The 27,668-nt window shown below is 40.8% G+C and overlaps 1 protein-coding gene across 2 annotated transcripts in view; it reads right to left on the bottom strand.

Annotated features, from left to right (window-relative positions):
• The window catches only part of trappc9 (trafficking protein particle complex subunit 9), a 283,244-nt gene that overhangs the window by 200,497 nt on the left and 55,079 nt on the right, over positions 1-27,668 (bottom strand). For both annotated transcript variants that reach the window (XM_078267366.1, XM_078267365.1), the window contains 3 exons: positions 21,944-22,070; positions 21,666-21,798; positions 15,607-15,770 (listed from right to left, as the gene is read on the bottom strand). In XM_078267366.1, coding sequence (XP_078123492.1) covers positions 15,607-15,770; positions 21,666-21,798; positions 21,944-22,070 — 424 coding nt within the window. The remainder of the gene's footprint in view (positions 1-15,606; positions 15,771-21,665; positions 21,799-21,943; positions 22,071-27,668) is intronic.

Raw genomic sequence — 27,668 nt, forward strand, 5'->3', positions numbered from 1 at the left:
TATGAAAACAACCTCTATTTCATTCAAACACCGTCCGGAACACTTAGGTTTTAGGATTTTCATCATCTCTGGCTGCGATTCCCCTGCCTTTCTTTCTCCCACAATAATCCATCTGTTATAAAAAGTGTAGGGGCATCGCAGTAGAGCTTTAAGGTATGTATGTATGTATGTATGTATATATAACAGGCAGGACATATCAGGACCAATCAGAGAAACTGCAGGAGGTATTGCGTAACTGTAAATCACCACAATTCTACAAATAAATAATCAGATTAGAGATTAAGGAGCCACCAAACATTCCAATTTCTCCCCCTAAAACTAATTAGGGAACAAAAGGAGTCTGGGGTGTGTCCAATTGAAGCAATCAATCCAGTGTCAACAGTCGTAATGGATTAGCATAAAGGTCGACTCAACGCCACAGAGAAACATCTGATCTCTCCACTGTCGTACACAGCAGGCCATTAACGAAAAAAAAGAAAAAAAACACACAATATTGTTAACTGACTGAAGTGTTAATCGATAAGATCAGGCAAGATATATGAAAATACACTACGACTGATAACATTCCTTCTTTTTTCGTAGCAAAAGCCAATGATGGTATTCTGTGTTTGTCTTCTGTAGTCTTCACCTCGCCTGAAAGAAGGACCGTTATCACTCTTATGAAGTAGGACATTAGCCTAAAGAAAAAAGAGCAGTCTTTTGTGTCTTTTTTGATTATAAAGCAAGTTGAGGTGCTATATTGCAGTGAAAGAATCAGAACACTCAATCCACAGAGAAATGCACACAGCCAGTATTCAGAAACTGTCCCTTTAAACGAGCGGTCAGGACTTCTGTACGGTTGTGATGTCACAATTTTTATTATATATATATATATATATATATATATATATATATATATATATATATATATATATATAGATAGAAAGTGCCACTACAGTGTCGTTACAGTCATTCCCCAGCTACAATGACGCTGCTGCAAAGATGTAGAGAGCGCAGATGAGGAAGACCTGGAAATGCTGACCAATCAGAGCAGACTGGGCTTTCTCAGGGGGAGGGCTTCAAGAGACAAAAAACACAACTTACAATCAAAGAGGGGATGTATGAGGACAATCTCACTGCATAAGCAGAGAAATGCAAGTAACACCAGGCTGACCTACGTTAGCGATCACCAGCACCGTTTTGCTAAACAACAACATTGGACAATATTGGACAATCCTGTAACAATGAAAACATTTTTCTTTTTCACATTAAATGCCAATTTTTCTAAAATTCTCGCTTTCTACAATATCTGCACATGGCAACTACGGCAACTTACGGAACAATTGTGGTTACAGTTGATGAAGAAGTGAATGGTAATTGCAGAGCCACGACGGGACACAAACTCTGGTCACCTGCGTGAAAGTCAGACTACACCGCCATTCACCAACCCAACCTCTGCACTAAATAAAGGGTACACTTTTTCCCCGAGTTGTAAGCAAACGTTGGCAGTAAATTGAAGGGATATTGGGCTGCATAGTCTCAATCAAGATGATTATTCAATTTTTCCTTGCTGATAGAATGTGCCTTTCCCTTGAAACGTTTAAATATGTAATGACTTGGCCAGCAGTGTAAAAAGAGTATGCCACTGATTTAGCGTGACAGCAAAAATTCAAAATTCAATGCAGCAGCACCACGTTTTCACATATTCCACATTCTTTTTTCTTGTAAAACCTGGCGCCTACATTACCCACAATGCAGTCTGCAGTTTGGTCGGAGATTTGTGAGTCATGCGGGCTGATAGCCATAGAGATAGAAAAGAAAAGAAGAGTTTCCTGGCGCAGAAAGACAAATGCCATTGTCCATGTAAACAAAAACTAGCACGAGGAGCGACAAATAAACAGCCATCACGCGGGAGTTGATGTAGTCAAATGAGAAAGAAGAACCGCGCAGGCAGCTGACGGCCAGCTCTGCTCATGGTAACAAAATCACTGAAGCAATATTACAGTAATCCGCTCGTTTCCTTTTTTATAGGCCGCATAGTGGAGAGTGTTCTTTCCTTATGAGACGTTTGATATAAATGTGCGTAAGTGTTTTAGAGGAACATTGAGCTGAGTTGATGTTGAAAGCTCATAAAGGGAAGAGGGTAGGTGTGTGTCTAAGTGTGTGAGTGTGCTGAGGGAGAGGTTTTAGTTCTGCCGCCAACCAGCTTCTAGATGGTTCCTGGAGATATATTTCAGTGCCTCATCCAGGAGAACAATTGGGACGAAATCCTCAGGACCACGATCCACGCTGAAAAAAACTGTGGCCACTGTCTGAGAAACTGATCTGCTGTTTTATATGTCATGATGGCTGTGCTGTGGCAGGAAGAGTAATGTTTGTTTGTTTTGCCGCCGATGTCTTCCTACTGTGACTCTTCATCTTTTATTCATTTAATTCCAGCAGAAAATGCAGAGGGCTTCAAAGAGGCCCTCGTAACTGTGGCCTACGGTGGCCGACAGGGGCAAACGCCCTGCAACTTCAGAAAACACACACAAATAGACAAAACACAAGCACAAAACAACTTCATTAATTTGACAACACGTGTGCAGCATTCAGCAAACGCGCTGCAAATACACACAACACAACCAAATGCATAAACGCGCTGCAAATATGAAACGATGCAAAAAGAAAAGCACACAAACCCTGAAAACAAATGCAACAAAAAAACGCAGCATCCAGATTACACAACGGAAGTTCTCCAGACCTCTAGAGGGAGCAGCTGGTGGAACAGCCTGATTTTCAACCCCATGGGGAGAGAGGGGGAGAGAGAGAGAGAGAGAGAGAGAGAGAGAGAGAGAGAGACTGCATAGACTGTAAATATTAAGTCTATGTTTGAGATATGTTTTCTCTCGTTTGGTGGCTGTGTCTCGGCTCAGGTCACAGGTGATACTCAATCAGCAGAGACGTCTGTAAACTCGTGGTGATAAAACATTTAAAACTGCATCAGCGTTTGACGTTGACGTTTGTTTAAGCCATATTACATGAGAGGGTTTCATTTGGAGGTCCGAAAGGCGCATCACTGAAGAATAGGCCTGCTCAAGTGTAATATTGTGATTATACAACAACAGTTACCAACTAAATAAGTGATCAATCTGTATTCATATTGTGGAGCAATTCGCTCTTGAAATACAAAAAACAGACAGGATTTCTAGTCCCTCCCCGTTTAGAAACCAGCCAATTTACCGTGGGATTTATCAAACTGAATAAATCCCGCTCGCATATATAAACACAGAACTGCTTTGCTAACTCCAACGTGTTGTAAGTAAGACATCTGCTGAAAAAGTTATTGTAGTCATTAGCATGATTGCCGTACTGTTTAGTTCACAAACATCCAAAACACCAAAGTACAAACACATAGCGGACCAGACGCAAGCTTTTATTTTGAAAAGCCGAAGCTCGGGGACGGCAGCAGCCGGGAGGGCATGAGACGGGAGCATAGAATATATATTACTAATATATTATGTTAGTAATAATAATATGAATTTAATATACAGTCTATGGAGTTCTCCAGGCTGCAGCCATACCCGACTCTAATAAAAAGGCAGCGCGCTCTCTCCCCGTGGGGTTGAAAATCCAGCTGTTCCACCAGCTGCTCCCTCTAGAGGTCTGGAGAACTTCCGTTGTGTAATCTGGATGCTGCGTTTTTTTGTTGCATTTGTTTTCAGGGTTTGTGTGCTTTTCTTTTTGCATCGTTTCATATTTGCGGCGCGTTTATGCATTTGGTTGTGTTGTGTGCATTTGCAGTGCTTGTGTATTTGGTTGTGTTGTGTGTATTTGCAGTGCGTTTATGCATTTGGTTGTGTTGTGTGCATTTGCAGTGTGTTTGCTGAATGCTGCGCATGTGTTGTCAAATTAATGAAGTTGTTTTCTTAATGTGCTTGTGTTTTGTCTATTTGTGCGTGTTTTCTTAAGTTGCAGGGCGTTTGCCCCTGTCGGCCACCGTAGTGGCCTGTCTAAAGCCACCTCCAGGTTATAACTCAGGAGGCAAAGGCTGGTTGGGAGACAAGGTAATATGATGACCAGGGATGGTAAGTCCTGTCACCGTGGTGCTGCAGTGTGACACTACAGCCTCAGTCACTACTGCATCACTAGTCTATATCCGTGACGTCCCCCTTCCGGGATTGCTCTGTTGCGGCCGTCACGCTTTTCGGCCGGATGTTATTTTCCGTAAATTTGTTGTAATTTTGAACTCCGGTGGATTGCTGAGGACTGTGGTTAGGGGGAGTGCATCATGCATAATGTTTGCAAGAAAATCCATCTGAACCAGACTACTAGTCTACAGCCAAGCGGTCTGTGAGTACATACTTAGACTTACGACATAAACCCGACTCAAATGAAAAAAAAAATTAAAATGTTTAATTAGAACTCTAGCTGCCTATATTCAGAGAGCTGTATCCTTTTAGAAATAACCTTTAATTAGTTTTTCATAGTTCATTTTAGGTGGATGATTCCTCATCATTAATGGAATGAGGTGCAAAAACAGCAGTAAAAATGAGATTGACCAGATTAAAAATACATCTTCATTAAAATGTGGTAATTTACTTCAAGGGTGAAGTATATTTTAAAGCACTTTTCTTGAATCCGCAGTGGTTTGAGAAGTTAATGGCAAAAAAAAAAAAAAAAAGAGATGAATTTACATAGAAAAAAAAGAACTGGATGATCAATTGCACTGCAATGCAATTAGCAGGTTGGGTTGTATAATGCAGCCCACGACGCTGTTCTCCCTTTGAGGCAGCATATGAGCATAGGCTGAACTGTCATTTTCAGACACTTGAAAGCATTTACAAAAGACTCCATCAAGTAACAAGGGGGACACTTAAAGGCTGTGTTATTCAATATGATAAAAACCTAGAACACAGCAAATTGTTGTACTGCGTAACAGAGACAGGAAACGCGATCTGCAGTCTGACTGCAGTGCAGAACGCAGTATACTCCAATGCCTGTGAATTATCAGCCTTTAGAACAAACTGGGAACACCACAATGCAAACATGCGTTATTTCAAAGGCAGCTCATCTACCAACAGCTTATCAGGGTTCACTCTGGTTAGCATAAAACAGCAGGCACTCTGCCATGAACACCGTTTCTATGCTGACTATAAGAAATAAACTCTTTTTTTAAACATGAAAGAAATAGCTCTATATCCCACTAGACTCCCATAACAAGCCCAGGACAATAAGAAAACTTGCAAGATAACTTGCACTTTTCCTTCTCCTCTTCCCCAATTCAAAATCTTCCCAAACAAACACACCCTCAACAATGCTGTCTTGCCCTTGAGGTAAGCCTTTAATGTAACCTACTAAATGACCAACCGTTAACCTAAAGTCTAGCCTCGCGTTGGCCGGACCCTCCTCCACAGCGCTGCGGAGGAGGGTCTGGCTAGTCCACACAGCATTCCAGGATGGGAGAAAAACGTGCTCTGGTTTATTGGCCTTTAAACCGATCACAATCGTCTTGGGCGGTGTTGAGCACCGGACGGAGCAACGGTGCCCTGGCAAAATAGCCTCGGGAAGGAACTAGTTTTGGTGGAACGTGTGTACGTTCAACGGTTGTTTAAAGTCTAACTGAAATCACATTTAGTTATCCTTTTTGCAGTCACAAATTATTAGGGTTGGATACCGAAACGGTTCCTACGCAACCGGTAGGAATCGGACCGGAGTAGAATGCAAATTTCGGTTCCACTTCATGTGCCGACTGAAATATTTTCCCTCTGTCGCTCCGAAACGGACGTTAAAATATCACACTCTCTCTGCAGTCTACCGTTAGCTAGCTACCGTAAATGTAGGCTACTTTTAAAATGCCATATTTTCCCTCCGGGCTCACCAAAACGGACGTAAAAGCAGCTTAACCATTCACTGCACGTGAATGCTAGTAAACATATTACATCTTTGATGTCATTTTTCAGTTTTTCAAGAATCGGTTTAGGAATCGGAATCATTTTAAAAGTACCGGTTCGGCATCGGAATCGTAAAAATCCAAACGATACCCAACCCTACAAATTATGTCAACATGTCCGTTAAATGTTCATGCCATCCGAACCGTCACGGTGCTTGGGATGGTGCACACAACCGCGCGTAGAATACACGGTGCGTAGATTGATGCACACAATGCGGATCCAAAGTTCACCAAATGTTACTTCAGTCTCCAGTCTTTGACAGTCTTGCACTACTGTCTGTTCAAAATAAATAAAAAGTAATGTATCCTTAACTCCTGACTAAACTGGGATATGACCCGAACCATAACCTCTGTGCACCGTCACACCCTTCATTTCTTAGCAGTTTTTCATTACTAAAAAGGATGAAATATCAGAAATGCTCCTTTACATTTCAGTGGCTGGAGGGGCGTATCCGTGTTTGATTGACAGGAGTTGGCAGGCTGAGCTTGCATAACTGCTTTATACGAATATTGTTTAAAATGGTGTGAAGTGGTTTGATTGGTTTAAAAAAGAAACGCAGTCCAAGGCACTCTTTTGGCAAAAAGTTAAAAAGCCTTTGTTTAGAGGACTATTTCATGTTAAAATAGAGCTGAGTAACAACCAACTAGCAGCGGCACAAACAGCCTTCTTCAAGGAGAATTCAGCCAATGTAATTGGCTGCATAGAAACAAGTTCTCCATCAATGAAGTAACCGTATTCTGACGGGTTAAAGCAAAAATAGGGGGCGCAGTCATGAAACCAAAACATTTTAAATATAAATTTCGCCATTTTGGTTTCAGATTTTCTCTCTCAAAAGGAGAACACATGATTTTACACAGCAGATATGTACTGTACGCTGTAGCAGACATAAAAACATTCATTTGGACTTGAAATGGTCCCAAATCACTGTAAGAGATGTAGGCCTTCAGAAAACCGATGTTATTAAACCAATAAACACAAATGGCACCTCATAAGCTTAAACCTTTATCTCAGCAGACAGAAAACGGAGATCTAAAAATATAATTAAATAAATGTAGCCATGTGGGTAATTTCCATACCACTGATTACCTTCCTCAGCCATGAGAATAATAAATATGCAACATATACTCTTAACTAGAAAAGCCTTAAGAAAATGAGGGGATTTTCTGAACACTGCAAAGTTACTGATCCGCTAATGTTTGCCAGTCTGTTATAAATAAAGAAAGTGAAGGTTGGACAGCTGCTACTCCATCTGCACCAACTACTAAAAATAAGGAGTACAACTTTGGACAATATGAAAATAACAGTCAAACTCGTTTGTGGGGCGAGAAGTGCAACGTTACAACTGGTTGTAATCTCTTCAAGAGTAAATGAATAGATCTTAATGAGACATGGGACACAGGTGGTGTTTTTCTTTACTTTTAAAAAAGCATGCACATTGGGAGGTTCACTGCCATGGAAAATCTCAACTGGGTTCAGACAGATAGAGGAGCTCCTGCTTTTGTTCTATAACAAAATTGTATCTTATCAAACAAATACAATTCTCAATTACAATAGCTGCTAATGTCTGAGGGGAAATTTAAATAACCTTTGTGATAAGACCGCGTCCTGGATATGTTATCACTCAAAACAACCACTTAAACATCAAACTACCACGGATAGCAAAGTGAAACCCAGATTCAATTTAAAACATGACCCCTGTGACACACTCCAGACGGAAGCTGATCTGACATTAAAATGGCCTTCAAAAGGTCTCCTACAGGTAGCTCAGATGTGCTATTCTTACTGCTTACAGGTGTGCATCCTTTCTTTGTACTGTAATTAAGCCTAGTGTAAGAGCACACCTAAGGAAATGGCAGAGGGTTGAAAAGGTCACTGAAGAGACGAAAATTAGCAGCAGACGAAGCCATCAGATTTGCGTGGAGTAGGGGCGATTCTAGGATCAGACCTTTAAGGGGGCTCAGCCCCTAATGAGAACGGGACACAGATACAGTGATATATCGGGCCGATATTTGCGGCATTGGCCGATACGCGGCTGCTGCGTTCGCCGATAGTTTTTTCCCGGCATTATTTACAGACCGGCGTCCACAGGCAGCTCTGTGTTGCTGGAGACGCTGCAGTTCACGTGCAGACCATGCACTGCCCCTCCCCCACTAGCAGAGTTTCCACAGTCTTAAATTACAAATCAAGCACTTTATTTCAATGTCTACTTTTTAGGTTTATTGTTTTCTTAAAATGATTTAAATGTGTTGACAAAGGACATTTTGCGATGACCTGATTATATCATAATGTCTCATAATATGTCAGCAAGCAATGCATCATCAAGGCTGTGTTGTAGATGTTGATGAAAGCCTTTTACCCTTGCACAGTTAACCATATGCAGTGCAGCCATCCATGTGATGCACATTTTGCACGTCATTTGGGTGATATGAATGTAAGATGATTGCAGAAGTGACACTGATCTGTGTTTATCATATTTTTAAAAGAAATGGCAGAGCAGATTCTGAAAACAAATCCAGTGTGGCAGGGTTTACATTTGTATGATGTAAATTGAGGGCGCAAAAGCAGTATTGGCTCCAAATATCGGCAGCACGTATCGGTCATCGGCTAAGGCTGATGAAAAAAAAAATAAAACGGTATCAGCACTAAAAAAAAATCCATATCGGTCAATCACTACTATTAACACTATGATGGAACTAAACCTGACACTTTATGAGTCACAGTGATAACGACCAATTTGGCACAATGTTGTAACATTCAGCAATTTTAGTTTTTTTTAGGGCTGGAGTCCCCCTAAAAAGGGTCTAAAATCGCCCACTGTGGATTGATGCGGGGACTGTAACATTCTTCAAATTAATACATAAAACAAACCGCATGCCATATGCCCTATAGAGCTCAACAGTCCCGCCCACAGCCGGTTCCGGAAGTAAGAATACAATACAATTTCTCCATGACAATTGGAGTATGAGCCATAAAATCGTAACCGTCGATGGTAGACTTAAAACCAGCTACGACATGACTAAGCGTTTGTATATGCTCATATAGATGTCAAAAGTTCATGGGGCACCAACCTCGTTTTGAGATAAATGTCTTTTATTCGCGATGTCTTGGATAAGTACTTCATTACCCACAATCCTGAACAATCCCACAATCCCACAGTGATGCCTCCGATTGGTGGAACTCATGTAACGGTTTGTTAAACCCCGCAAAAGTCTGTGCGAGTCTCTGCTGCTATACTGTGTAGGCTACTGTAACGGTACTGTCTACTGTATGACCTTTAATGAAAAGGGGGAAAAAAAACCTGTGTTGCATTTCTGCACGTAGAGTTACCAGTGCAATCATGATCTCCTTGGCTGCCATGATGGCTTTTCTTTTTCAAATACGAGAACAAGAGCGTCCAAAGGAGTGAAAACCACTTTAGATCGGGTCACGTTATTGAATGTAGTGTGTCCGAGGGTCAGCTTGTGGGTTTTGTAAGGGCCAGCACAAGGGACAAGACCTACAAAGTTGTGGGGAGTTTTGCAGGGAAGGTTGGTAACGTTAGTTGAACATTATCCGTTCACTTTAGCTAGGCTACTGTAGCCTTCATACTGTATTAGTCATATCAATCATTACACGATTACTACTGAAACTGCTATTAACTGTACATTCACTATATAAAAATCAATGTTTGGAGGAAAAAGTATGTGAGGCTGTTGTCGGATTGGAAGTTGTTCAAGAGGCTCTTTCACGGTTGTCTTCGACTAGATTATTCAGTGGTGCGCGGTAGTTTATGGGATGAGTAGTTCCTGCGCTCGGAAATGAAAATATGTACACAGTCTTGTACCTTTGACTTTTTTGGGGATTTTCTGTTTGTTTTTTTTCACTCGAAATTATATGTTGTATGCTTATGAGTCACGTCGTAGCTGATTAGCCTAAGGCATGGTCTAAAACTCTTTATATGCAGATTTTTCCAGACGTCAATGGGAGAAATGAATGGGAAATTTACTTCCGGAACCAAAGGTCTCTCGGAGGAGGGGCGGGACTGTTGAGCTCTATTGAGAATGAGGACATACGTCATGGTAGCTTGCTGTCACGTGACGATTTGGGAGGTGTCTGAGCCCGCCCACCATTTTGGGATCCCACGCCATCGGTTGCCAGGGGCAACAGTGTCAGAGCGACGCAGAGACGGAATGACCTCATTCTCAATTTCCATCATGTTTTCTACATGGTTTTCCACTGTTTGAGATTTGACTGGCGCTCTTTTACCTACATCATCTTACTGTGTCCTCTTCTTCTTCTTCAGTGGTTTAATGGAACCCAACTGTAGAATTAGCGCCACTTTTTTAATCACAATATGCCCAAATACTGAGAGAAATACAATTCTCTTTTGCCGATTATCTAGAATTTTGGTTTAAATTTGAGCTTTAAAGAAGGCAAACAACGGACAAGAACTTTTAAAAGGTGTGAAATGCAACTCAGCAGCGGACCATTTATCATCAAACTTGTTCTTGGTCTATAACAGTGGAGACTAAACGTTGTCATATACCGTGTGAGTTAAAGGCGCTAGAACAAAGTATCCAAAGGATTGCACTTTCAGTGAGGCTTCAAAGAACAAGTGCTACGGGTCACTCTGCTGCCCTGGATAGGAACACAGAGCTCAAAGAACTCAACGTAGAAGAACAAAAAAAACAGGAGCATCAGAGGAACATAAGGAACTGAATAAACTGGAGCAGATAAGGATTTGCTGGACAGCTTGGAAAGACTGAAAAAAGACAAAGCAAAAAGAAAACAAAGAGAAGAAACTACAAAGCAAGAATAAAGACAACGATGATTCATTCAGAAGACGTTTGAACGGGAAAGTGACAGAAGAAGAGCTCTGTTGGGGGTTTCTCTGCTGGCCAGTTTTATCTGCTAGGACAATTTTTTCCACTTCTTAAGACATTTTTCGGCCTCTGGCCTTCGGCCAGCCCTGCAGATTTAGAAACTGTGACTGAAAAGGTTGAGGGGAAAACGAAATGGACAGAAAGGTTCATTTATCGTTGGGTTTTAAAGAATGCATTCACTTTGATTGAGCCATTTTTCAGTCTCATGTCTAACTGAATTTTAAACATTGATGGGTTGTTGAATTTTAACCGACCCGTGTGGGCTGTATCAACATTTATTTATTTGTGAAATCACAGCGCAACAGCATTTAATGAGCATTAACTCAATTGCTTTGTTTAAAAAAAAAAGTACTTTCAATTAGTCCATTTGAATGGCTTCATGTTTACTTGTTTGTATTATATGAAAGAAGTACATACTTTAAGTTGGCGTTACTATTATATTTTCCAAGGTAAATGATTGGAGGACATTTATTCAAGTGTTCGTCGAAAGTCTTTGAGTGAAACTAAAGATGGTGTTTTTCTAATTCAGGTCTACAGAAGTCAGTTATTTTTGCTTGTTCATCCTGCGCTGAAAACAACAGTTCCATTTCAAAGAGAACTCTTGTTAACTAGAGAGACTACACTGTGCCTTGGAGTCCGTCCAACAGGGAGCATGGTATGTGTGAAGCAGGGAGGCTCTGACAAGTAGAAAGTAAGTCACTGGACTATTTTAATTGGAGTTCTGTACTAGTTAGCATTGACGGGCTAACTCTCATCCACCTTCGAGCGAGGGCTTGATGGGGCTTCTGTACAGACGTTCCCAGGCAACGAGAGAGACAGTAATTATCTCACCACGCTGCCATTGGGCCATAAAATCTACATCAGAGCTGGTCAGCAAAGATTTCTCCAAATTTTACACAATAGAGATAGTTCTTGACATGCTTGCAAAGAAATGCATGAAATGTGAGAAACATATACACCTGAGTGCAAGACTGACAGAAGCTGCCTGGTAAGACCGATGCTATGAGCGTTAATCCTTGGACAGAGGATTTGTTAGTGTAGCCTGTGTTCAATTAAACGCAGAACCCTGAAGCCATTTCGGAAATGTCAGATCAATTCCATATATACTGGCTCCCGGCCACTCCTCCTCCCCTTGCGCGCTCATCACTGTGTGATCGAACTGCTGCTGAAAGCAAAGGCATGGTTAGAAAGTGCATGAAAAATCTACTGCATATCCTGAATCTACCGCATTCAAAAGGTGGAATCAGAGGAAACGCTACTATTTTCGGTAACACTGATTGGACCATACTAGAAAATAGGGTTACACTTTACTTGAAGGTATCTACCTAAGAGTGACATGACACGGTCATGACACAGTCATGACAATTGAACCCTAACCCTTACTATCATGACAAAAACCGAATGACACTTACTAAAAGAAGCATAATGTCCTTTATGACTTGTTTATAATGTTTATGACACATTCATGACAGCGTCATGTCACTCTTATGTAGATACCTTCAAGTAAAGTGTAACCCTATTTTCTAGTATGGTCCAATCAGCTATATTTTGAGAATAGCAGGTGAAAAACCTTTGTTAAAAGGGTTTCTCACAGAGTGGGTTTAGGGAGACAAAGAAAGACCTTATAGAAAAAAAAAAAAGATAGGTATAGTTAGGCCTGTCACGATAACTAATTTTGCTGGACGATAAATTGTCCCAGAAATTATTGCCATAAACAATAATATTGTCATTCCAAGACCATTTTCATCTAATATAATGATACTGGCATAAAAATGCAGGTACACCATTTCAAAGATCAATACACTTTTATTTCTAAAGAATATTTAACACTGGAACTGGAAGACATTTTAAATATCCACAATATGTCTTTGATCTCCTTTAGTATGTCGTCTTTCACGCTGTTGGACAGTTGTGGAATGGCCGTTTGTGACTTTCTCTCAGGCAATTCCTACTGGCTGTCAAATGTTTGCAGCATTTGTGGGTGTTTGTGCGATAGACTACAGACTCTGTACTACATTTAACAAGTATTTATTAAACACTAAATATTACATTTAAATAATATATAATTAATACATTAAATCTATCTATATGGATATCTGCCACATGGCGAGTAAATGTTTGTACCAAAATAGTTCCGTTTTTCAGTCTTCATCTTGGGCGAAGGTGCAGCTTCTGCTCCTCTGCAGGTCGGAGCTTCGTGGGGGCGGGCCAACACACACACGCACACACAGACACACGCGCAACTCTGACACACTTTCCGCACTCCGTGTCCGCGGACAGCTGTAGGCTTGTACCGTTAAATGTTCTGTGCATTGTCGGACACATGCAGCCACTTTCCTTGAGTAACATGCGACTTAAGTGTTCAATTCAAGCGGAATTTCTGGAGCAAAGCTTTTCAATTAGATAAAACACCTTTTGAAAATAGTTATAATACCGGTAAGACCTAATATGTTACTCTCAACTGCTGTCTGGCCAATACTGTACATCAGCATGGGCAATATCACCAGCTGATTGTAGCTGCGCACAGATCGGTGTCCCTGTATATGTCGTGGCTCCCAACATTTCTTTTCAGCACCATCAGATGAGCCCAAGTACCCTTGATTGACACCAACCATCATGTTTCAAATATATTTATTTGAGTTGTAATTTTGTTGTTTAATGTGTGACTTAACACTATTAGTTATATAAAAGTATGTGTTTTTTTCAATCAAATCATAATATCCGTTTTTCAAACTAGCTGAACTACGTTGCATTCTTCCCATGAACCCCCTAATATGTGCAGAGCTACCCCCATTGGATACAAGTACCCCTGGTTGGGAATCAAAGCAATAAGTAACGAGGAATTTCCGTACACAAATACCAAAGATAAGCCGACTAGTGTCGCCATCACATAGTTTGTCCATTAGAAAGCACCGACAAGTTTATTTTCAACTGTGTAATGTCTGACTTTGTACACATCTTAGTAGAGATTTGTCAATTTAAAGAAATCGGCCAATGCTTTTTTGTTATCAGATCGTTTTAACTTTTGAATACCGATCCCATTACATTTGTTTTTTGTATTGAATGGGGCAAATACTGGTTACATAGAGAATTGAACAACGATTATCCAATTTGTGATGTTCACAGACAACAATTGTAAACTATGTGGTACATTTTGTTGACCTTACAGGAATTGCAGGGTACAGCTCGGTTACTCTTTACTTTATGGACAAAAATAAAATATTAAGTCTGAAAATAATTACATGTCAGTATTTCAAACTGTTTGTGGACCAAAGGAAGTCTACATGAATGATGGAATAAATCACTCAGAGCAGTGTAAAGAGGTAGTATACAACCTCTAACACTATAATGATGCTGGACATAAAACTATGTCACGCGATGTGAGGGTGCGCCTCATTCAGTTCAAGAGCATGCATCGCTTCTATTGGACTCTCTCCGGATCGTTTAGAATTGGTCTGAAAGACACACCAAATTGTTGGAAATGTAAGACAGAGGACGGCCAATTACTTCATGTCCTATGGTCCTGTGAGAAGGTCCAGGGATTTTGGACCAGGATACATGATAACCTATGTCAGATTGCAGGGACCCAGGTTTCATTCAGCCCAAGATTATTTGTTGTGGGAGATGGGTCAATCCTAAGCGGGATGGATAAGCACATAAGAAGCTGGGTCCAGACTAGTTTAATGACAGCCAGACAGAGTCTTTTAAGGGGATGGAAGAATGAAGGGGGGGCCATCAATCCAGGAGTGGGCTTGGGAGATGGCTAGGGTGGCGGCCTATGTCATATAAATGGTTTGCCAGATTGGATGTCTACACTAGAAAATGGGGAAAGGACCTGAGCTTTCTGGACTCCTAAGAAGCTTTGTGCTGGGGAGAGACGTGTATGATGGGCTTATGGTGTTGTCATTTATTTATACATACGTTTATTTGGTTTTGGGTTTATTGTCCATTTTGATACCATTTTGTTGAATAGTCTGGAATGTTGTAGTTGTGGGGTCATATTTTCTTGATTTTTGTCTGGGTGGGTGGTGATGAAGGGGGGGAGGGAGAGGGAGGGGGAGAGGGGTGGGGGAGGTTGTTCATGTTGTGAGTTGTATGTTTTGTTGAGAAGGCGGCAAATAAAACATTGTTAATCACAAAAACTAATGCTGACAATGACATTTATTGGAAGAGGTTTCAAATTCATTACAGTCTATGGAATAGACAGAGTTGAATTTTAAATCTCATTTGGTCATTACGGTGTATCACCAGGCTGGACTCCTGACCACAGGTAGCACTGGGCCAGATGTTTTCAAAGCGTGATTTCTCATTTATTAGTGCCATGTTTGGAAATGTTGCGGCCTATTTTAATACTGCAGCTGCTTCTTTTTATTCCACACAGAACAGTGGGACAAAGACAATAAAGCAAGAGAGAGAGACAGAGACAGCGAGTCGGAGTGAGCGGGGAATGCAGAGATCTGAGGACCTGAGCAGATGTTGTACAAAGAGATAGGAACACAGAGTGAAAAGCCACGGGGGCATGAAAGAGGTGGAAACCAAAGACAACGCATCATGACCTCTGTTGTACTGCGGACGTGAAAACTGCAAGAGGCTAGTACAGCAAAAAAAAACTGTCCTCACAAAAAACATTGATAAATACTGCATGTACGCACATCAACGAGCTCAATACATCATTTGTTTAAGAAGGTTAAATTTTTGCTATTAATCCACATAGTCATTGTCATCTAAGATGAAAATTATTCAGAACTAAAAAATAAAATAAAATAGAATAGAAGACAGAATTGACAGATATGGCTTTAGACATCAGATAGGGGTACTTAGGGGGTACTCACCTTTGGTGCTGACAATCTTAGAGGTGAGCTCCAGAGTCTCGATGTCCTCAGATCCAATGTTCTCCAAGGTGATGGTCAGCTGCTGGGTCTCCCCGTTGAAAAGTTGTACGGACACGGTGCTGGACAGTTCCTCTTTGGATGTTGGCTGAGGCGTGTAGGCTGACCTGTTTAGGTTTGTGGAGAAGAGAGATCTTGTTTTTTCTTGCTTTTATTCCTGGAAGGGGTCAATATGAATTAAAGGGATAGTTTGGATTTTTTTTTTTTGCAGCGTTGTATGAAGTACTTTTTCATAATCAGTGTATTTCTTACAGTAGATGGCGGTCGGCACACCCCCAGTTTGGAGAAGCAGAAAGGAGTACTGACACGGAAGCTAAGCCATGTACTGCTGTGGATGGGAGCAGCAGCTAAACGTATTTTAGACACCTAAAATAAGGACCACCTAAAAAAAAAAAAATCAATATCAGTTTAAAGGGTAACTACCGGGTTTTTTTTTTTCAACCTGGACCCTATTTTCCTATGTTTTTTTTGTCTAAGTGACTGATGGGAACAACAAGCTTTGAAATTGGTCCAGTATTAAGCAAGATCGCTGCAGTTGGCAGCAGCGAAACAAGCTACAATGTAAGTAGCTTCACAAAACCTTCACAAAAGTGCTCGTTTTGCCACTGACCGGCTCAGATTAATGTTCTAAGTGTCCGTACAACATTATGGAAAGGATTTCTAAGAAGGTCAACCTTTCTGTTAAAGAGTAAGATCCTTTTTTTAAACATAAAATCATCCGCAAAATTGCGTTTGCTAAACCCACCAGACTCCATGTAAATAAACAGTAATTTTAGCATCGTAAAATACACTTCATTCAAAGTCGACAGAAACAAAATAAAACTATGAAAAGGCGTTTTGGGTCGTCTTTCCACTTTTACAACCATCACAACTCTAGTTTTGGTTGAAATGAACACATAGTTTACCGATTTACATGTGAAAATGTGTTTCTCCATACACGCTAAAAGTATTGCTTTTTTAAATGGAGTCTGGTGGGTTTAGTGCTAGCGACTTCAGAGCTGTTTCTGGTTAAACAAGGTCTATCTGAAGGGATCCTTTCTATAATGTTGTCAGACACTTAGAATATTAATCTGAGCCTGTCAGTGGTAAAACGAGCACTTTTGTGAAGGTAAATACAAGCTGCACAACTGCCCTATTAACTTACATTGTAGCTTGTTTCGCTGCTGCGGACTGCGGCGATCTTGCTTAATAATGGAACAATGTCAAAGATTGTCGTTCCCATCGGTCACTTAGACACAAAAACATAGGAAAATAGGGTCCAGGTTGAAAGAAACGGTAGTTACCCTTTAAGTGTACGCTATATTTAGAATAATTTCACCGCTTAACCTTGTTGTCAGACAGCCCTTTACAACAGGGAACTGAAGCCGTTATGTCCATCTATGCTCCCTCCAAAGCCACACAGAAAGAGTAATTTTACCTCGCAGAACATAGGAGTTGCTAGTCTACTGCTGCCTTAATCGGTTAGTTTGTTTGTGTTATTGTGTTTACTTTGGGTTTTAGTTTGGATTCACACCAGGTAAAATGATTGTTTTTGTTGAAGGAGTCTGGTGGCTCTCAAAAGAGCATAGATAACTGCAGCAGTTCCCTGTTGTAAAGGGCAGTCTGACGGAAGGGCAAAGCGTTGAAACTAATCAAATTATATCTGATTTTTAGCTAACATTTTTGGTATTCATTTTTAGGTGGCTAAAACACATTTTACTGCTGCCCCCTGCCTGGCTCTCCAAACTGGGGGCTTGTCGATCACCATCTATTGCAGGTAATACACTGACTATGGATAAGTACCTCATACAACCCGCCATAAAATCCAAACTATCCTAGTCGAAAGTAGTGTTGCACACTAAAAGTATTGCTTTTTTAAATGGAGTCTGGTGGGTTTAGTGCTAGTGACTTCAGAGATGTTTCTGGTTAAACAGAAATGTCTCAAAGAGGTTTTGAAGGTCTATCTGAAGGGATCCTTTCCATAATGTTGTCAGACACTTAGAATATTAATAGTAAATGAAGGTAAATACAAGCTGCACAACTGCCCTATTAACTTACATTGTAGCTTGTTTTGCCTACTCCGAACCATCACTTTAACACGTGTCCATTTATGAATAAGTGTAACCAAACCATACCTGGGATAAATAAAAGAATGTCACTCAACACAAGCTTTGTTTTAATGTTATTAAGAATAGTCAGTGGATTGTGCACGAAGTATTGACGAAAGACTGCATGGACTCGGTGAACGATGTCTGTTTTACTCATAATGGCACTTGATACTTAAGACCGTACAGCATACACAATATAAACAGCAGCTGATGGAAAACCTTTTTAAATTAAGAAACTGAGAAATGTTAGTGCTTTGCTAGTCTCGCTTTGCCAGACCCTTCCTCCACAGCGCTGCGGAGGAGGGTCTGGCTAGTCCACACAGCATTCCGGGATGGGAGAAAAATGTGCTCTGGTTTATTGGCATTTCTTTAAACCAAGCCCAATCGGAACTAAGCCCTGGGCTGAGCCACGTTGCCGCTGCAAAACATGCAAACGTGTACGTTCAAAAGTTGTTTTAGCCGCGCAACAGAAAACTCAGATTGGACAGATAGGCTAGCTAGCTAGCCAGCCTAGTCCTCATAAATCCACCAGAGTTTAATATTCCAACACAAAAAAAGCGGAAGGTAGCGGACATCCGGCCGAAAAGAGTGAAATCCTGCGGAATTTCCAGCAGCAACGAAGCAATCCCAGAAGTGAAACGTCGGGGATATAGACTAGTGCTTTGGCAACTTCATCAGCAACACACAATGTTTGCATTTTAGCAAATATTTCTCTCCTTTAAACTCTGCCAGTAAAATTGCTTTTTAAAACATGGCTGAAGGCATACAGCAGACCTAATGAATGCTAGAGCATTTTAAAATGTTAGAATGTTAGATGTTTAACACTGATGTTAGTAATTAAAAAAAAAAAAAAGAGAGAAGCTGTAAGACTAAAGCTTTGTGCTGGAGGCAAAAGGATATCCGAGAAGTCGATGAAGCACCTCTTCAACTGAGGTCAAAGCTGAAGGTCTACCTGTGGAGCCAGCGAGAGCATCCAACAGACCGCATACTGTATAGCATTTGTATTCTATTTGCTTCATGTATCTGCTGCGGTACTCTTCCAACATCAAAAGCTGCTGAAGTGCTGTACTTACAGACATGACCTACAGTAAACAGTGGATTTTTCAGCAGCCCAGCTGTCAGAATGATTTATCACACTCCAACATAGTGCTTAACTTGTAGTAATGTAACGCATGATTTCTCCGCTTATGTTTCCTACTTTTACAAAAACGTGATTTCACCGTACATGAAAACAAATTCACCTGCTACTCTGACGTTGAAGTTGAGAGAGGAACTATGCAACTATTTCTGACATAGGAGAAAAAAAATGCTCGGTAAAGCAGCCAAGGTTTGCCAGGTTTGTATTGTTGTACTTTAAGTGTTTCAATGCACAAGAGCCGAGGCAGTGCTTGAGTTAAATGTGCAAAACTTACTCGTTAATTACCCTTTAAACTCTAATTTGGACATGTGTAGAACAGCAATGATAACTTAATTATCAGCAGCAATTGCCAGTTTAAATGGATACTTTGCCGATTTTAAACCGGCTCTGTGTCATCTTTTTGTGGCCAATGTGTTTAGATGGACGGTGATTGGTTTCCCTTGGTGGCTCTAGTGTACAGAGCTTCCCTGTACACTGTGCATCATCCTGCGGATCTCGGCAGACCTCCACTGCTCTGCTCCGTGGGGAGCTCAGTGCACATGGCACCATGGAGGGAAGCAAAACATTGTTCATCTAAACACACTGCCCACACTGCCATGACACAGAACTGGATTTAAATCAGCAAAATATCTCTTTAAGTCACAGCCACTTGCAAAAGAAGAAGTCTTCAAACATATTCACTATGAAAATATTATTACTTTTTGCAACTGGCAATGTACTGATTCACAAAACCCCTGAGGTTGCATTTGATTCAAAAGTGCTTTTTGAATCTCGACTTAACTCTTAAAGGTCCTATGTGTGAGAATTTCTCCCATCTAGCGTTGAGATCATATATCGCAATCAACTCTCTAGCACCACGCAGTTCAAAGAATGTATTACAGCTACGGTAGCCTTCACGCTTCAAAAAGCCGGTCTCTTGCTCTTTTCAATATCCTTTTTCTTTTTCTGGGCGAAGAAGAAGACTCCTGTTCCTGAAATTTGGATTTTGAATACGTGTGATCCTCCATGTTTCCTTCTTCAAACTTGCCGGGGCCGGGAAGCTACGATACCCATTAGCAGCATTAGCAGCACCCTGTGAGTTTATCATATGACAGCGAAAACGTGAAAGGCGGAGCAGTATGTCCTGTATGTCCCTTACCGGCTAACGTATTTCAAGATGGAGCATGAATATGGAGCGTCTACCCCCAGTTTATGCGAATGCAAATGTTACATTTCAAGCCAAAAGGAATACTTGGAATTGATGGTGGTGGTCAATATTCATGAAAAAGGACAAGTTTGTGAACGGGCAACACAGATTTTGATAATGAACAACTACAACCGTTACACACTGGACCTTTCAGTTTCAAATAGTACTCATATTCTTGTGACATTGCTAGTTTGTATGAAATGCTGCTCGGCATGAAGGGATGGACTAGCCACTCTGTCATTAAGCCTTCTCTTTTTAATCAGAAAGATACTCGAACGCAAGTCAGTGCATACATACAGTGATCAAATAAATAAAAAGGACATATGGCAAACACTGCATTAACCATATTGATGGCATTGAAACTTAGTAGCACAACCATAGTCGCACACACAGGTCTTATGTGAACAGCAACGACTTAAGGTCTGCATTATTTCAAATTATACAAATTTCAGGGCTACTTTTAGGTCATTAATCTGGCATATGAGGGTTTGAAGTATGTTGATTATCCTGAATCATTCCCCGATAGGATTTGTGTGTGACAACATATCAAATAGGCCAATGACTCGCTGCTGAACATTTACCTTTTGTTACTTGTTAGTATATGGAATATCAACACTAGCCAAGTGCACCCTGGGAGTAGTAGGACAGTGGCCCATTTTTCATTGTTTTGGCTCTGTACTCCAGCACAATGGATGTGAAAAGAAACAATAGCTATGAGGGTAAAGTGCTGACTCTCAGCCTTAACGGTGTTTGAGGGTGTTCACATCAATCGTGTGTGAACAGTTTAGGACTCGTTGCCCTTTTATATTTTTATGGCCAAACAGTGCAATGTGCTTGTCTGTACAGTCTGTCACCAGACCTCAATTCAATCGGGTAGAACCAATATCTTTCAGTTCAATAAAATGCATAAAGAAAAGAAGAAAAAAAATTGAAGTTGCTTGGTCTTCTCTCTCTCCCTCCCTCTCTTTTCTCTGTAAAATGTAATGTTAACTGACCGACTATTTCTGTTTGTTGTCTCATATGAGAAAGGGGCTGGTAAAATAAGAGTTTTGTCTTCATCTCCTTTCCAATCATGGATCTGTGATGGAATATAGCAAATCATTTATGGTTGGATAATAAAATGTGTCTGTTTCCATGAGCGGATTAAAAACAATGAGGTGAAGTGAATTGAGCATGTGTTTCACTTACTAAAGAGACCACAATGAAGCCAAAAGGTCCTATAAATATAGGAGTATAAATATAATGAATTTAATTAATGCATTCATTTATTCATTATATAAATGTTGGTCCCATTAGATCAATTTATCTAATGAAGTTCAACCTTGGACCTACCACTTTAATCTGATACGTCTCATTTCATATCCATTGTGCTGGAGTACAGAGTCTACAAAATGAAGAATATGTCACTGTCCTACTTAGGGACTCCCCCTGTAAACTTGTCAAATGATCCGGTTAGCTAGTTGTTCAAACAGCGTGGGCATTACCAAACTTTGCATTAACACAAATGTGTAGCCCCTTGTTATATATTGTGTTGGCGTTTAGTTAAACACATTATGAGCATGAAAATACACATATTCAGAGAGTTTCTGACCGTGGTAGTGATGTGCTGAGCTGGAGACGAGGAAGGGAGGGAATGACCTCCACCAAACAGCCACTAGTCTTCACAGCAGGCAGGCCCTCCAACAGGCAATCGCTGTTTACACCAAACACTGATGTGTGGTAACCTGGGTTCAAATACACAATACAGGGAATGAGTGGGTGATGTTTTGACGAACCGAAGCCTAAAGTTTATTTACTATAGTTAACCGGCTCATTCTTTTTGTGCAACATTTGAGTACTGCAATTAAGTCGGTTTTCAAATGGATTCACCATTGACAGTGATGTTGCCAGCCGTACGTGGGATGCCAACCAGAGTGACGGGGTACAGGCCAGACTCTGCAGGCAGGGACAGTGCAGCAGGCAGGGATTCAAACTCCACTCCAGATGTCAGCAAACCCTGAAAACAAGAAAAGATAGGAGTATCATATATGTAGAAGCAAAAACCAAACTAACCCAAACGGAAAAACTAAAAATGTTCTTGGCAAATGATGGCATGAGCCAGTTGAAATAAAAAGATGTTAGCACAAGCATGAAATAGGGCCATAGCTTGGGGGGGGACTCCCATCACAAACAGCACCATGGTGGCAATGTTTTGTACAGCTATTAGATTTTTTTCAAAAGCCAGAAAAAAAATGGAAACAGCTGTTTCAAAACAATAGAAAGTAAAAACAATCAAACCTCTCGCTTCTTATTTGACTCTTAGTGCACTGCATGCAAACGCGGCCCTTATTCTTTCTCAGTTTTCCCTTTGAAAACGCGGAGTGATGTGATGCGGACTCATTCTCCAGTTACAGTTCAGTGTGAAGTACCTATCTAACAGTTTCGTGTGATTCACCATCTTAATCTACCCATGATGTTTTGAAGATGAAATCGCTGTCAGCATGATATGGCCATTCGCATTGGAGAAAATTGCTCTCCATGATAAATAGCCACTTGAGAGCCATGTGAGCCTGAGAAGTGATTGGAAATAAGTCGTACAGATCACAACGTAGAGGGAAGAGGGATCAGACAGGTTTTAAATTCAGCTGTCCAAATTCTCACTGGACGTTGCCGAGACCAGAATATTCCATGCCATCTCGAGCCGGCTGTCCCATGGGTGATTCTGAGCCCTTTAATGAAAGACTTTGTGGTAAATGTAGAAATACCAATTATATAAAAGAATTGCTCAAAGGATAATTCTGGTTTCCTTCAACTTGGGTCCTGTTTTCACAGTTAGGGCCATCACTTATATCCATTGTACTAAGGCGTGGTTTACTTCATAGGCTGTGTACTTGTGTTACTACATTATCTTGGTCACAGTGATATAACCAAACGATGTATCCTGGAATTCATTCAAAACTTTAATTTGTTTTTAAAAAAGTAATACATCAATTAAAAAAATAAATTTGACTGAAAGAGACAATTATATTGTTAATTGCTATTATTTCTGAGATAATTAATTGTACAGTAAAATTTGGAATTGTCTACATCTACTTGTGAATGGTGCTAGATGAAGTTGTTGAATCGATCCTCTAGGGAGGAACCAAATTCACTGCAATCCATCCAGTTTTTGAGATATTTCAAAGTGACCGACCGACCCTGACACCAACCAATATCGCCATCCCGACAGCCACGCAGCTATAGTTTCATCGTTTATTATAACCACTGCAAAGAACTCTCGGCTCCAACCTTAACCACAACAAAAAGTTTCTTCTTCTATAGTTTTCTCCCCCAACATGTCAATTTCAATTGCCGATCTCTTTGGACTTTAGTACGTCATCTATTTGAGTAGTTCTTTTACACTGAAGGTTTTTATATATATATATATATATATATATAGTATTTTTTTGGACATAGGACCTCATTTCCAAGTTAGCCAGTGTGTTATTTATCAGTGGAGACCGTTTAACACTTTTCATCCATTCCTTCCAGTTGCAGAGTTCGCTGGTGCTAGGCTAGCGCAAGTCAACAGTATCTGCTATCTTGCCACTAAAAACAATCTTACCCACTTCACAGTTCACCCAAGGCAAATAAATTATAACGCCAGACTATTAATGTAAATGTTTGTGTTGATAGAATAATGTTAGGAATAAAACTACCCTTGCATCTCAACGATCGCATTACATTTTGAGGGACTAGTTTCTTAGCAGAGGCGGAATTTTACTTAGCTCCGGTTAGTAGTACTGTGCCGAAAAGTAAACAGAAGCGCACTACAGTCGGGACACCTAGTAGTAGCCTAGTACATTGGTATTGAAGCATTTGATTGGAAACTAAGGACCAGGCAACATGGTGATTCAGTGTGCATTTAGAAATTGTAAAAATAAATCAAACAGATGGGCACCACAAAGTTTCCACAAATTTCCATTGGGAGATCCAGAAAGGAACCAACTGTGGCTTCTTGCTGCTAGCTTGGACATCAAGGCGGAGACTCTACTCAAGTGGTGAATATGTAGTGATCATTTTAGATCGGATGACTCTGAAAAACCCCACAATCTAAAAGGACCACAAGTCACTGACAACGAATGCGGTTCCATCCGCCTTTCCAGATGCACCAACAGCTACTGATGAACAGGTAAAAAATGTTGGTAGACTACTCTAACGCTAATAAAGCTAGCCACTTTCATAACGTTAGCCTAGCTGCTACTGATAGATTGAGACTGACAACGTTAGTGGAGATAACGTTACAGTTCAATGCATTGTGGAGAGTGAACGGTACAGCTACACTTTTGGTGGATACCTGGCTAGGCTAACCGCTAACTTTAGGAAATTGCTGACAGAAAAGTCATGTAAGCTCGGACAGTTTACCTGCAAATTGCAGCGGCAGGTAAATAAACTTGTGTGACTGTCATGGAAACCGGCTTTCTCAGTAGCCTATTGCAATGCAAGGGTAGTTTTATTCCTAACATTATTCTATCAACACAGACATTTACATCAATAGTCTGGCGTTATAATTTATTTGCCTTGGGTGTACTGTGGAGTGGGTAGGACTGTTTTTAGTGGCAGGCTAGCAGATACTGTTGACTTGCGCTAGCCTAGCACCAGCGAACTCTGCAACTGGAAGGAATGGATGAAAAGTGTCGAAAACGGTCTCCACTGATAAATAACACACTGGCTAACTTGGAAATGAGGTCCTTTGTCCAAAATTCTGAACCACCCCTTTAATGAATACAATTGAATGACACAGTATACTTGTCAAATTGCCTGCAATGACAAAAGCAGAGCATATCACCCAAGTCTCATTTGTAGTCAGAAAAGCCCTTCATGTGGCTATAACGTTTTCTTTGAACGTTCACTCATGCCCCCATTAGAATAACTTTATTTACATTCCCAGTACGCACTGCCTGGTTGCACGAGGCAGACTGAGGTGACGTAATGACTGCATCAATCCCTAACAGCAGACACTACCTCACTAGAGGGAAGGCTGCCGAAGAGCTGGGCCTCTGAGGTGCCACTGCTGTGATTTAAACTCTCCTTGCATTCACTTCAGGACATTATTCGCCTTTACTGGATAGCAGAAGTATCACTGTTAACCTATTGGAAATAGTTCATTTGCATCCAGCCTTGAAAAGGTTAGCCAGCCTGTTTCACTTACAACGATTAGAGCATGTGCATTGTGTTGTTTGAGCTGGTCTAGATTGACTTCATAGTGCAACACTGACAGTGTGCAGTTAACCTTTTGTTTTGCTTTAACTAATGCTATGATAATCGCATGATCATCATTTATGATCACAATTATTTCTTTGTTCTGCTTACTGCACATCTGATAGCAACAAAAAAAAAGTCATGCAGAGAAAGCCAGACAAAATAGAAAACACAGATTCCCAAGACCGAAATCTATTTTAGTATGAACACTAGGCATTAAATAAAACTCATCTCATCTCCAACCAACACATTGCAATCATACAATATGATATATATCATTTCCTTGCTTTATTACTGAAGTGATTAATCCATATGTACTGCAAATAACTCAGCTGACCTAGGTTCAGTAAAGAGACAAAACTAAAAGCATGATTTGTCATTTTAAGAAAAAGCAAATAAATATCCCACAGTTGTTTGAGGGGAGACAGAAGCATCAGACGGTGACCCCTCTGAAAATAAAAGGGTGGGGTTGGGGATTGTGTTAAAAAACAAAACACCACTTTACAGGAAAATCAATAAACAACAAAACAAAGCTGGGCATTAGTGCTGAAGTCCTGTGGTGACTGTGAAGGAGCCAAACTACAGGGTCACCTTGGTGACGGAAGATGAAAAGTGACCTTGTGTGCGCTTCAGAGAGCTGGTTTATATACAGCAGATAGATGCTCCTCCAGTCTGGGCTGGTTTATATACAGCAGATAGATGCTCCTCCAGTCTGGGCTGGTTTATATACAGCAGACAGATGTTCCTCCAGTCTGAGCTGGTTTATATACAGCAGACAGATGTTCCTCCAGTCTGAGCTGGTTTATATACAGCAGATAGATGCCTGCTCAGATCCAACGGGCCAACAGAGGAGCTCTTGGCAGCTCTGTCCCTACCTGCGTGACTCGTCAACACCACCTGAGGTTCCCAGCTGTCATATAGCTGTGAAGGGCCTCAGCCTTCATCTGTGACCTGATCAATTCACCTGTAGGTGGGAGGAGTTAATGACATCCTCATCACTATTTGACCTCGTCTAGTTGACTGTTTCACCTCGCAGCGACTCTGCAAACAGGCAGCTCATATATTGTAAGAAGTATAGTAACTCCCTGAACTTCAGATGGCACTTCAATCGAGTGTGTGGGCCAAGAAGGTTCTTCAGGCTTTTTGCAATTTTGGGCCCATAGAGCATTCTCATTAGAGTCCTTCTATTGCTGAGGCGGCTGACTGCTCACACAACTCAAAGCCATAAAAATCCTTTACTGACATTGTTCTTCAAAAACAACGTGAAGTAAATTCAGCAATTTTCTCTGTTGTAGCCAGACTTTGTGATCTAGTCAGACGATATTTATCAAACACAAATTTGGCAAATTCACTGGAGCTTTAATATAAACAAACGCACACTCAGAGACAACTGGCTGGTGGAGATTACTCCTCCAGTTTTAACACTTTCCAGATGTTCCAAACCGGAGGCGGCATGAATTTCCTGTGTCTGTAACAGCATGTGCCGTTATCAGACGAGGCAGGGCGACTAAATCAACCAGCGAGAACTGTCCAAGTATATTTGGCATCAGCTTCGAGACAGCCGCCACAATTAAGAGGCCGCTGTCTCCGTTCACACTCTGCCACCAAACTTTCACGGCAATTTGTTCCCGACTTTCCAAATAATTAAAGGCAACATCACTTCTGACAGGTAATACACTGCGTGAGCTTCTGTGTGTGCCGCTGTTATCTAGCAGCTGAAAGTAGGCCTCCGCCTGCTGGCCTTTTATTGAGCATGATGATTACTTTGTCCCACATCCGTGCATTCATAAACAGACAGCAGTGAGCAGGAAGAACACTTTATGTGGTAGTCTTTTGCACCCTTGAACCTGATAAAGTGGCTCAATTGGTGTGTTGAGAAGGAGTGGTAAAGGGAGTGACAAAGACCATAAATTGGAAATGGATGTCGCAAAAGTGTAGGTCAACAGTACAGTTGGAAGTCCTTCTGAATTTAAAAAGCCACAGTAACCATTCAGCTTTTAAACAATACAATTCTTTTTGAACTGCCTAATGTATGATAGCTCTTTTCAAACACAGAAAAGGAGAGCCACATTTGCTTATGTTTACCTCAATATCTGTTCTCACAGGATGGTGTGTGAAACCATAAACGTAATAGCACTACAGGGGCCGTGCCTCTCCCTCGTGATGTCAAAACGGTCAGGAGCAAGAAATCTTTGTTCTCACCATCTTATACAATCGTTACGATATTAAGCTGTCAAAAAAAGTGGTTGCAGAGGGACTGTTTGTACTACTAAAAAAGCAACCTTCTGTTTTCACAAAGCTGTGGCTACATATTCAAACATTCCGATTTATCAAACATTGCTATCACTGATTCTCCTTCATAGCGTGGCATTAA

Source organism: Sander vitreus, chromosome 14 (genome assembly GCF_031162955.1).
Source record: "Sander vitreus isolate 19-12246 chromosome 14, sanVit1, whole genome shotgun sequence".
NCBI classification, from domain to species: Eukaryota; Metazoa; Chordata; class Actinopteri; order Perciformes; family Percidae; genus Sander; species Sander vitreus.